The 13,411-nt window shown below is 40.2% G+C and overlaps 1 protein-coding gene across 2 annotated transcripts in view; it reads right to left on the reverse strand.

The window, feature by feature from the left end:
• Xpo1 (exportin 1) overlaps positions 1-13,411 on the reverse strand; it is a 55,159-nt gene that overhangs the window by 16,335 nt on the left and 25,413 nt on the right. For both annotated transcript variants that reach the window (XM_004665519.2, XM_045147257.1), the window contains exons 5-11: positions 10,069-10,130; positions 9,871-9,915; positions 7,974-8,155; positions 7,167-7,215; positions 6,626-6,745; positions 2,878-3,006; positions 1,338-1,496 (exon numbers count right to left, since the gene is read on the reverse strand). In XM_004665519.2, coding sequence (XP_004665576.1) covers positions 1,338-1,496; positions 2,878-3,006; positions 6,626-6,745; positions 7,167-7,215; positions 7,974-8,155; positions 9,871-9,915; positions 10,069-10,130 — 746 coding nt within the window. The remainder of the gene's footprint in view (positions 1-1,337; positions 1,497-2,877; positions 3,007-6,625; positions 6,746-7,166; positions 7,216-7,973; positions 8,156-9,870; positions 9,916-10,068; positions 10,131-13,411) is intronic.

The raw sequence follows: 13,411 nt of genomic DNA on the forward strand, positions 1-13,411 counted from the left end.
AAAAAAAAAGAAAAAAAAAACAAAAAAAAAACAAAAACTCCTTTGAGCTAATACCAGCATTAATGTAATACCAGATAGAGGTGGGAGTTCTAGGTTAGCTACGAATATGTAGGCCTGCCCAGGCAACATGAGACCCTTCCTTGCTCACTCTATAGCTCTAGACTGGCCTCAAATGCACCAGGATCCTCCTACTGAGCCTCCCAGGTGTACCAATAGGTCAGGCCTAATAACAACTTTCTTGTAGAAATAACAAAATGTTTTGAAAACTTGTTACTGCCATTATAAAGCATTCAAAATACCAAAGTGTTGCAGACTTGTATACTGTGTTGGAAAACTATGCCAATTATACGACTACTTTAAAGCATTTTCAAGTTTCTTCATAGATGTATCATACAGAGCTGGGATAATGTACAGTGGGTGATGTGCATGCCATACAAACCATCTGGTTTGGATAACCAGAACCCACATAAGATGCCAGGTGTAGTGGTGCCCACCTGTAATCCCAGTGCTGGGGTGAACTCTAGGTTTAGCTATGGATCCTTTTTAGAATAGGTTGGAGACACCAGACTAACATGGTATTCTGTAGTCCACACAAGCATGTGTAACTTTCATGTACATATCATACACATAAGACAAAGCTATTTTAAAAAATATTCATTCATTCATTCATTCATTTATTTATTTATGAGAAAGAGAAGATGGGCATGCCAGGGCCTCTAGCCACTGCAAATTCTAGACGCATGTGCCACCTTATGCATCTGGCTTACGTGGGTCCTGGGGACCCAGCCCATAAAACAAAGCTTTATGCAGAACACCCTTTAAAATGAAATTTCATTTGGGGGCTGGAGAGATGGCTTAGTGGTTATGGTACAAGCATGTAAAGCATAAGGACCCATGTTTGACTTTCGAGATCCCACAGAGCCAGACACAAGGTGGTGCACATGCCTGGAGTTCAGCTGCAGTAGCTGAAGGTCTGATATGCCCATTCTCCCTCTCCCTCTCAAACAAAATGATATCTAGGGCTGAGGGGATGGCTTAGTAGTTAAGGCATTTGCCTGCAAAACCAAAGGTCCCTGGTTCGATTCTCCAGGACCCATGATAGCCAGATGCACGAGGGGGCACATGCGTCTGGAGTTTGTTGGCAATGGCCAGAGGCCCTGGTGCGCCCATTCTCTTTCTCCCTCTTTGTCAAATAAATAAAAAATAAAATATTTTTAAAAATCTCATTTTGGAGCTAGAGATACAAAAGATAGCACTCCTTGCTAATAAACATATTTTTAAAAACCTTCCACTGTGTAGAGGATAATGCCAGGAACCAAGAATATATTCAAGCCTACCTCCATGAGTGTTTCCCTGAGATTGAGTCTTTTCTCTATAAGCTGACCATGTTCCTTTAAAAAGGTGCAGAGAAATAAACTGAGATTTTGAATGAAGTTCTGTTCATCATCTTTTCCATTTGAGTATGCAAGTCGAATATTTGTATTCAATGGAAGTATCTACAATATTAAAGAAAAAGTATTTTAAACTTTAAATTCCCAATACATACTTGTTAACATTACCCATATAAAGAATTTAGGCTGGCAATTTTGCTTTTTACTTCTCGCTTTTCCTATATCAGACTTTCACAAATCATTAACATACTTAATGTGGGCACGGAAGCTGGCTCACTGGTTAAAGGTGCTTGCCTATAAAATCTGCTGGCCTGGGTTCAATTCCCCAGTACCTGTGTAAAGCCAAATACACAAAGTGGAATGTGAATCTAGATTTTGTTTATAGCAGCAAGAGGCCCTGCTATGCTATGCCTATGATCAAGCTCTCCGCCTCTCACCCATAAAGAAGTATTTTTTAAGAAGTTAAAACAGCTGGGCGTGGTGGCGCACGCCTTTAATCCCAGCACTCGGGAGGCAGAGGTAGGAGGATCACCTGAGTTCGAGGCCACCCTGAGATAACAGAGTTAATCCAGGTCAGCCTGGACCAGAGTGAGACCCTACCTCGAAAAACCAAAAAAATAAATAAATAAAAAAAGAAGTTAAAACAGTCAGTTGAGTGATAAAATGACTACTGAGATCACCTGCAACATAACCAGAGTATCAGAGCTGGTAGAAAGCTTACTAGGGTTTAACCAACAGTATCAAATACATGGGGTGAGGATGTATGGACCTTCAATACACACACACACACACATTTTGATTAAAACAGGGCCTCAGTCTACCCCAAATTGAGCTGGAATGACTGATTATATACCACAATACATTATCATAGTCTGGTGTGGTGGTGCTTGTCTTTCATCTCAGCATTCAGGAGTTTTAGGCTAGACTAAGCCCCCGTCCAAGGGTCACCTTGAATTTATTATGTAATCTCAGGCTGGCCTTGAACTCACAGCCTCCCCTGTGAGGGAATTAAAGGAATGTGCCACCACCTCTGGCTCAGACTGTTTTGTATGTGTTTCATGTCAGCCCAGACTTGAGACTACCTAACTTTGCTTTGTTTCAACATATTTTTCTTGGGGTCCATAAAAATTTCTACCCAAGATTGTATATAATTTGCAAATAATCACATTGTACGTGATCTGTAATACACTATGTTAAATAGTTCAACTTGAAGCCAGACGTGGTGGTGCACACCTTTAATCCCAGCACTCGGGAGGCAGAGGTAAGAGGATCACCATGAGTTCAAGGCCACCCTGAGACTACATAGTGAATTCCAGGTCAGCCTGGGCTAGAGTGAGGTCCTACCTCGAAAAAACAACAACAACAAAAAACAAACAAATAAATAGTTCCAACTTGAAACCCACTCATTCATGTGCTGTACTGGGTAGCATGAACATTTTCTAAAGCATTAGAAATTTTCAGTCAATATTCAAAAGTGTTACATTACCTGTTTTAGCTGCATCATTGTCAGTGTAAATAATGTTACAAATTGTTCCTCATATTGGCTTACACTCACACCAGCAATCTCAGTGAGGCACTTTAGAGAGACATTTCGAAACATCGGAACATTCAGGAACTAATGTTTTAAAAGAAGAAACAAAATTAAATGGCATAATACACACTTGATGGAAGGTTAACAACTTCTTTTAAAACTTTTTAAAAATAAGGTGTTTTTTTTTTTTTTTTGAGGTAGGGTCTTGTTCTAGCTTAGGATGACTTGAACTTACTGAGATCCTCTACCCTCTGCCCTCTGCCTCCCAAGTTTTGGGATTAAATGCATGTGCCACCAACACATGGGTACACTGGGCAGGGTCTCCAAGCACTACAAATGAAATCCAGACGCATATGCCAATTTATGCACCTGGTTTTATGTGGGTTCTGAGGAATGAGCCTGAGCTGTTAGGACTTTGTGGGCAAATACCTTAACCATTGAACCATCTCTCCAGCCCAAGGTTAACAACTTTTAAAAACAAGGACCCAAATTAAATAAATAGTTAAGCTGGATAACATTTTATTTTGCATGCATTAAAAAACATCATTATCTTCAGGACTACCCTGAGACTAGTGAATTTCAGGTCAGCCTGGACCGGAGTGAGAACCTACCTTACAAAAAACCAGAAAACAACCATTACCTATCCCAAAGGTAATAAATACTTTAGAAGCACACTATGTGTGCCACACCACCTTTAATTTGTCAGACAAGATTGCTATCAAGTAGAAGATGGCCTTGAACTCTTGATCTTCCTCTTATCTCCTAAATTGCTGGGATTACAGGCATGGGCCAAAACATCCAATTTTATGTGAGGTGGAGGATCAAATTCAGGATTTTGTGCATACCAAGAAAACACTCTACCTCTGTCTCCTGAGTGCTGGAATTAAAGGTGTGTATCACCATGCCCAGCTCAGATTACCTTAAGTGGACAACAGATATATATGTCTGTCCTTTAACAGCAACATAAATGCAGTTTGAATGTAATATGCCCCAAATAGCTTACTTTTTTTTTTTTCCCCAAATAGCTTACTTTTTAATTAAGCCTCATACTCAATCCTCAGCTGCTGGCAAGTTGGAATATGAAGCCTTGCTAGCATGCTCTGCCATGCCGCGCTAGAATTTCCCCTAAATACTGGATGCAGGAAATAAACCCTTTCCTCTGTCCCACAGGTGGCATCTGCTTAGGGGAATTTTATCTCAGTAATGAGAAGGTTAAGTGCTACAACATGTCTCAACCCTGGGCCAGAGACTTGCCAGGCCAAAGTAACCAGAAGCAAATGCCACTTTATGCATCTGGATTTTACACGAGTACTGTGGAATCAAACCAGGTAGCCAGGCTTTGCAAGTGTCTTTTAACCATTGAACCAGGACTCATGCTATTTGTTTTTTTTTTCAAGTTTTTATTTGAGGGCATGTGTGTGTTGGGGGGGGAGGGGAGAAGCAGATAGAAAGAGAGAATGAGCATCTATCTGGCTTTTGTGGGTCCTGGGGAATTGAATGGGCATTTTTATTATTATTATTATTATTTTGGTTTTTTGAGGTAGGGTCTCACTCTGGTCCAGGCTGACCTGGAATTAACTCTGTAGTCTCAGGGTGGCCTTGAACTCATGGAGATCCTCCTACCTCTGCCTCCCAAGTGCTAGGATTAAAGGTGTGCGCCACCATGCCCGGCTCTGAATGGGCATCTTTAGGCTTCACAGGCAAATGCCTTAATGGCAAAGTCATTTCCCCAGCTCCCCCCTTTAAAGATTTTATTTTTATTTATTATAGTGAGAGGAGAGAGAGAGAGGAGGGAGGGAGAGGGAATATGAAGATGAGAATGGACACCAGGACTTCTAGCCACTGCACACGAACTCTAGACACATTGCACCACCATGTGCATCTGGCTTACATGGAACCTGGAGAATCGAAAATGGGTCTTTTAAGTTTCACAGGTATGTATGTGCCTTAATGGTCAAGTCATCTCTCAAGCCCTCATGTTTTGCTTTAATAGGTTATGTGGGTTCTGGAGAAATTAAGCCTGGCTCCTTAGGCTTCACAGGCAAGCAATTTAACTACTAAACCATCTCTCCTTAGCATTTTAGAAGACAGTTAACACAGATGTAGAGCATGGTAAAACCCACTCCAAAGTTGGGAGGTATAGCTGAAGGAGCTAGCTTGCTAACTTTGCCAGCATGGGGTTCAATTCCCTAATACCCATGTAAAGCATGAGGCATAAAGTTGTGTCTGAAGTTCATGTGCAACAGGAGGGGCTGTTGCTGCCATACACATGTAAATAAATAAATTTATGTTGTGACAGGATCTCATGTTAGACCAGGCTGAATTGGAACTCATTCTTGAGCCCAAGCTGATGTCTACCTAGTAACAGTATGAAGGAACAATTATAAGAAATTTTTACATAAAATATTTTCATTTTGAGTTGGTTAAAGGTGTTTGCATGCAAAGCCTCCAGGCCAAGGTTCGATTCCCTAGCATACACATAAAATGAGTCAAACCCAAAATGGCACAAGGTTTGACATTTGTTTGCAGCAACAAGATCTCCTAGTATGCTTGAACCCAAACACAAAGAAATAAAAGTGCCATTATTAAAAAACAAAACAGAACAAAAACCAAACTGCCCGGGGCTGGAAAGATGCTAAATTAGAAAGCAAGGTTCTATTCCATAGGACTCACGTAACCAGATGCACACGGTGGTGCATGAGTCTGGAGTTTCTTTGCAGTGGCTAGAGGCCCTGGCTCTCATTCTCTCAAATAAACAGCCACGTTTCATTGTTGTATGTCTTTAATGTCACTACGCAGAAGTAAAGGTATAAGGATCACTGTGAGTTTGAGGCCAGCTTGAGACTACATAGTAAATTCCAGGTCAGCCTGCACTACCATGCCCAGCCTGTAGGGATATACCTGTGACGCACATGTTGGAATGCCCCCTCCCTTTTTTTGGCAACCGGTTCTCGCCATCTCCCTGCATACAAGAACCACAGACAAACACTGCTCTGATCTGGGTCCCATTCTGGAAGAGACAGGAGGAGGGTCCCAGTGGGCATGCCAGGATGAGGAGGTGGGAGGGTGGCTTTTGTTGGGGATAGCCACCTCCTCAGCAGCCAGAGTGGGCAATAAAGGAGCATTCTCCAAGGGAGTGCCTTAAGACAGTGGGTGATCAATAGATTGAACAAGTGCCAAGTCCTTGTATTAAGGGCTGACTTGCAATAGATCAGTGAGGGAACTGCTCTGCTACATACAAGACTCTGACCCAGAAGGAGGTTGTCTATGAATGGTTTAGCACAAAGTTCTATTCAAATATACCAATGTGTGTGACAGGGCGAGAAGGTGTATCCCTTTTTGGCCATGCCAATGTCCCGGAAGACAGGGCTCTCCACATCTCAGAATCTGGATTTTTAACTCATAAATTACCAGCTGTAATTATGAGAAAATTCTATTAAGCTGTTTATTTTTTTCTTTTTTGGTTTTTCAAGGTAGGGTCTCATTCAAGGCCAAGCTGACCTGGAATGCACTCTGTATTCTCAGGGTGGCCACAAACTCATGGCGATCCACCTACCTCTGCGTGAGCCATCACACCTGGCTCTAAGCTGTTTCTTTATCTCACAAACAAAGATAATAGTTATGACACTAAAGAAAACAAAACAGCACAGGAAAAGGGTATTTGTGACTAACAAGAGATAAAACTTCAAAGTATTTCATTTACCTTATAAATTAATGTGCTGATTAACTTAGTCTCAAAAATATATCCCAGTGGAATCCAGTTAAGAAATCTCAGCAGTGTTTCCAAGGTTGCATGTACAAGTGGAGCATTCTGGGAATTTTCCTATAAATAAGAATATCTGAAATTATTTCCCTGTAATTGCTTGTTTGTTTGTTTATTTAGATTTTTCGAAGCAGGGTCTCAATCTAGCTCATGCTGACCTAGAACTCATGGAAATCCTCCTACTTCTACCTCCCAAGTGCTGGGAATAAAGGCGTGCGCCACCACGCCTGGTTCCAATTGCCAATTTAAAAATGAAATCAGGAGCTGAAATGATGGTTCAGTGGTTAAAGGTGCTTGCTTGCAAAGCCCAACAGCCAGGGTTCAATTCCCCAACATCCACAAAAGATCAGATGCACAAAGTGTCACATGCACCTAAGATTAGCTTACCACTGTAAGAAGCCCTGATATGTCCATTCTTTCCTACTCTCTTCCCTTCCTTCCCAATAAATAAAATATTTAAAAATGAAATCAAACTACTTACCATCACAAACTGACAAAGTTGAAATATCTGAGAAAACTCATTGCACATACTGAGAGAGAAAAAAAAGGAATAACTCATTGAAAAGAGGAAAGTAAATACAATTATTTTTACCAATAAAAACAAGAGCCAGAGCCAGGTGTGCAAGTTTGAGGCCATCCTGAGACTACATAGTGAATTCCTGGTCAGTCTGGGCTAGCCTCCAAGACTTTATGGGGTGAGAAGAAACTTACTTCATAAAATTTTCTGTTACTATTTTTGAGCTTTGTGTTTGACCTCAGGTACTTAACTAAGGAGGAAAAAGTAAACCACAAATATTACACCCCCAAAGTTTTAAAGTTCTTATTTTTCAGATAGATTCTTGCTAAGTTGTTCAGCCTGGACTATAAATGCCTCCACAGGGCACTACTAGAGGTTGGGATTATAGGGGAGGACAATCATGTTTGGCTTAAAAACTTATCTGGCTTGAACATATACAGGTAAAAATTTTTGCTATATTCTTAATGAAAAAGAAGTAATTCTGTTATTAACCCAGCTTGATTATTACAAAACATTATATTTAGTATATTCCAAAAGGGAAAATGAAAACCAGCAGGAATATTACTAATTAAAAGGGCATTTCTTTGCAATCTCTGCACTTCAATTAACTCTATTGCAGATTTATGTTAGACCTTATTTACGGACTATGCCTTAATTTCTAGTAATTTAATACATTATTGATCAGCTCACTAAAAAAAAAAAAAATTAAATATAGGTCTAAATTTAAGTAGTTTTAAAATTAAACACATCTAAAACACAGTTATGACTTGCCTGTCTTTTAAATGCTTTGCTTTTACTTGAGTTATCTGTCCACTAGAAAAATCAAACACTTCTTCACTCAAAAGTTTAAGAATCACCATGTTATTTTGACAAAGACTTTCACTGGTCCTACTTGCTCCAACAATGTCACTGATAAATGTTGGCCAATGCTTGGGCCACTCTTGTTTAAGTATCTGTAATAAGACAAATAGGAAGTGAAGTGTTAATTTCATTTCACTTGCAAAAGACAAGCAAATAAAACAATTTCTCAGGAAATTTATGAGACTAAAACCCAGAATAGGTTATCAACCACTATTTTTTGTTTGTTTTTGTTTTTTCAAGGTAGGGTCTCATGCTGATCCAGGCTGACCTGGAATTAACTATGGAGTCTCAGGGTGGCCTCAAACTCACAGCGATCCTCCTACCTCTGCCTCCCTTGTGCTGGGATTAAACTGGCCTGGTGTCAACCACTTTTTACTCTTTATTTATTAATTTTTGAGGTAGGGTTTCACTCTAGTCCAGGCAGACCTGGAGTTTACTATGTAGCCTCAGGGTGGCCTTGAACTAATGGCTATCCTCCTACTTCTCCCTCCCAAATGCTAGGAATAAACATGTATAAAGGCCATCACGCCTTTAATCCCAGCACTCAGGAAGCAGAGGTAGAAGGATCACTGTGAGTTGAAGGCACCTTGAGACTCCATAGTGAATTTCAGGTCAGCCTGGGCTAGAGTGAAACCCTACCTTGAAAAACAAAAAATAGTAACAACAAAAAGGGAATGTTTCATTCTCTATAGTATACACTGAGGTTACAATCAAATATGACTTCTTCTGCATTACATACCTTAAGATGCCGTTTGATTAATGTGCACTCAAATCAAATTTGCCCAACACATGTAAACTATCCCTGAACGGTCAAGATCTAACTCTAAATGATAAAAGGTGATATATGTTAGGAAGCCAGACTTCAGGGCGGGTGACTGTGTTTGAGTACCATAAATGATTTCTGTGCAGGGTACAGTACACCAGAAGCTGAGATAGATAGGATTGCCATGGATCTGATTTTTGGTTGGATTTTTTCTGCAATGATTTAAGTTAAACCATGATCTCGCAGAAGTTAGGTTTAACGTTTACACTACACTATAGGGATTCCCTAAGACCCTGGTCCTTAAATCATATTAGGGATGAAATTATGTTTATCAAAAGCCTAATTGAGTGTATTTTATGTTTGGACTGTATGTGTTGTAAAAGCCAAGACTATTTCAGACATTCTCAATCAGGACCTGAGTGGGTGCATGTAAAAATTCTAAAATTGGACTGGAAAGTTGGCTTGAGGACTGTACATGTAGGATCAATTAGAAGAAGAATATACAAACTGGGGACCAGTATAAGCCACATGAAAAGCAAAAGTGCACAGCAGCTTGGTAAGAATGCAACAATGAATATTTGAAGATTACAATGCCCAATCCAATTCACACTTGAGCCATGTAACTGATAGGGCTAAAATAACTAATGACTGGGCTGGAGAGATGGTTTAGTGGTTAAGCGCTTGCCTGTGAAGCCTAAGGACCCTGGTTCGAGGCTCTATTCCCCAGAACCCATGTTAGCCAGATGCACAAGGGGGCGCATGCATCTGGAGTTTGTTTGCAGTGGCGCATCCATTCTCTCTCTCTCTCTCTCTCTCTCTCTCTCTCTCTGCCTCTTTCTCTTCCTGTCACTCGCAAATAAATAAAAATAAACAAATTTTTTTTAAAATAACTAATGATTAATACCACATAAAACTAATCACATCAAACATTAACCACAAAAATATGACAATTATTATAGTAAAGTCTATTACCACTACTTCTAAAGTTATTTTGTCTAAGTGATATAACTAATATTAAAAAAAGCTTAAATCTTTAAAGCTTACCTGAACAAGAATCATATTCAACTTCCCAATATACACTTTTTCCTTCTAAGAGGAGGAAAAAAAGGCAGATTAAGTATATACACACTCTTACTCTTCCTCCCTCTCCCCTTCTGTGCAAATAATTAAATTATAAATGTTGATTAACTCTGGATAAATTTATTTTCACTCTCAAAAGCAATTTCCAAAAAGCTTCCTTACCTCAACACAAGTTGGGTCAGATGATGTCTTGATAATGAGGCCAACAACATATTTTTTTATTCCTGTTAAAAAATTGTTGCATAATGTGTGTGTGTATATATATACATAAATATATAAATCAAACTATATTACATGCCAGACCCTTTAACAGGGTAAGCTAATATTTAGGACATGAATGAAAGGATAATCAGTTGTACATTCTAACCACTTCTCCAATATTTGCTTTTTTTTTTCCTTGTGAGGTAGGGTCTCTCTCCAGCCAGGGTTGATCTAAAACTGAAAATACAGTCCCAAGCTGAGACTTCTCTTTTAGAGGTGGGCATCATGGCACAAACCTTTACTCCCAGCACTCTGGATGGAGGCTGAGGTAGGATGATCACCATAAGGTGTTAAGATAGGTCTGCGGGGCTAGTGTGAGACCTTACCTGGAAAAAAAAAAAAATAGGAGGGAGGGGAGCCAGGGAAATTACACAGTAGAGAAATGACTCAGCTGGTAAGAGCATTGAAGAATGAGGGCCTGATTTTGATCCACAACACCCATGTCTGCATGTCTGCCTGCCAATTCCTAGATTTGAACCCACTACCTTAAATTTTAGTAGCCCTAGCCATAAAGAGGCCAGGGACAGGAGAATTGCTAGGGCTCACTCTTCAGTCAACTCTGAAAAGAAATGGTAGCTATATGTTCCGTGAGCCTCTCTCTAGAAAATAATGTGGAAGAGCAAAGAAAGCAAACAGTTATCTTCTTCTAGCCTTATCATGTGTGGAACCCTGTACATGCACTTGCAAAAACATTCACAAACCACAAACATATAAATAACAAATAAATGAATGTAAATAAAAGGGGAGCCAAGTGTGGTGGCACACGCCTTTAATCCCAGCACTTGGGAGGCCACCCTGAGACTGTATAGTGAGTTCCAGGTTTGTCTGAGCTACAGTGAAACTCTGCCTCAAAAAAAAAAAGGCAGTGGGGGGCAGGGGGTTTTGCAAGACAAGGACAACACACAGCTTGGTAAGAGTGCTTATTATGCACATTAAGACCCAGGTCCAATTCCAAAAGAACCCACACAATAAGCCAGATGCATAAACTGACGCATGTGTCTAGAGTATGTTTGCAGCAGCTAAGGCCCTAGACCGCCAATTCTCTCATTAAACAAACAAAACCCCTGGGTTCAAAGGTAGAACACACGATGATTGCTGTGAGTTCATGGGCAGCCTGAGACTACATACTGAATTCCATGTCAGTCAGGGCTACAGTAAGGCCCTACCTTGAAAACAACCCCTGAGCTTGATTGTTGTAAACACTTCAAAAGGTTAATCAATGCAATATGCTTTGCATAAAGTTTCAAGTTTTATTTTTCTTTATTTATTTGAGACAGAAAGAGACAGACAGAATGTGTGCACCAGGGCCTCTAGCCAATGCAAACGAACTCCAGACGCATGTGGGACCAGGAGAATTGAACCTGAGTCTTTGGGCTTTGCAGGCAAGCAAGCACCTTAATTGCTAAGCCATCTCTATACCCTAGCGCTTTAAGTCTGTACTTTGGAGACACTGTTTAGCCATACAGGTTACAAACTTATGACCTTCCTCCCCTTCTGCCTCCTGCATGCTGATAAGCCCAGATGACTATCTTCAATTCTATGGTAAAAAGTATACCAAACAACCTGCATTTCTTTCTCATTTTTTTTCTCAAGCTTAGTTGGACATGTTGGCTCATGCTTTTTTGTTTTTATTTTATTTATTGGGGGGGGAGGTGGGAGAGAAATAAGCAGATAGAATGGGTGCATCAGGGCCTTCAGCCACTGTAAGCAAACTCTAGACACATGCACAACCTTGTTCATCTGGCTTCCATGGATCCTGTGGAATCAAACCTGGGTCCTCTAACTCCACAGACAAGAACCTTAACTGCTATGCCACCTCTCCAGCCCTATTGAAAGATTTTTGACTTATTCATTTGCAAACAGAGGGAGACAGAAGAGACAGAATGGGTACACAAGGTCCTCCAGCTGCTGCAAATGACCTCCAGATTCAAGCACCACTTTGTGCATCAGGCTTTTATATGGGAACTAGAAACTGAAACGTGAGTGTTAGGCTTTTCTGACAAGCACCTTAACTAAGACAACCTCTACCCCCATACACCTGTTTCTTTGTTTGCAGGGTAGGATCTTGCTCTAGCCCAGGCTGACCTTGAATACAGAGATCTGCTCTCAGCCTCCTGGGATTAAAAATGTGTGCCATCACATCCTGATTTATTTTAAGTCATTATTATCTCCATTCTAATTTATTTATTTGAGAGCAAGGGAAAAAATGGCTACACCAGGGCCTCTAGCAACCATAAACTCCAAATGCACGCACCGTCTTGTGCATTTGCCTTACGTGGGTACTGAGGAATGGAACCTGGTTCTTTAGGCTTTTACCTGCTTAGCCATTTTATCCAGCCATTTCTTTTGTTTCTTTTAGTTGTTTATTTGTTTTTCAAGGTATTTTTTTTATTTATTTATTTGTTTGTTTGTTTTATTTCTTTTTCAAGGTAGAGTCTCACTCTAGCCCAGGCTGACCTGGAATTCACTATGTACTCTTAGGGTGACCTCAACAGCATCTTCCTGCCTCTGCCTCCTGAGGGCTGGGATTAAAGGCATGCAAAACCACAAAGCACACCTGGCATTCTTGTCTTCTTAAATAAAAAAATACATATATAAGCCAAGTGTAGTGGTATACACCTTTAATTCCAGCATTCAGGAGGCAGAATTAAAAGGATCGACACAAGTTCAAGGCCACCCTAAGACTACATTATAAATTCCAAGTCAGCCTGGGCTAGAGTATCACTCTATCTCAAAAAAACAAACAAACAAACAAACAAAAAACACCTAATAAAGATCATATATATATATATATAAAGCCCCACAACTGATAGCTCCATCTGGGCATCAAATTCAGGTCCTCATACTGGCAAGGCAAGCACTTTAACTACCTAACTTTCTCACTGGCCTAAAAAAAAAAAAAAAAAAAAGTTTTTGTTTTTGAGGTAGGGTCTAGCTCTAGCCCAGGTTGACTTTGGAATTCACTATGTAGTCTCAGGGTTGCCTCGAACTAAACTTATGGTATTCCTCCTACCTCTGCCTTCCAAGAGTTGGGATTAAAGGTGTGAGCCACCATGCCTGGCAAAAATCAACAAGTACATTAAGAAATATATTTTTTAATTTATTTAAAGGAAGGAGGAGAGATAAGAATATGGTCAGACAATGATTGAGATGCAGAGACAATATGATGGAGAATGGAATTTCAAAGGGGAAAGTGTGGGGGGGAGGGAGAGAATTACCATGGGATATTTTTTTATAATCATGG

The sequence above is a fragment of the Jaculus jaculus genome, chromosome 4 (genome assembly GCF_020740685.1).
Source record: "Jaculus jaculus isolate mJacJac1 chromosome 4, mJacJac1.mat.Y.cur, whole genome shotgun sequence".
Taxonomy (NCBI): Eukaryota; Metazoa; Chordata; class Mammalia; order Rodentia; family Dipodidae; genus Jaculus; species Jaculus jaculus.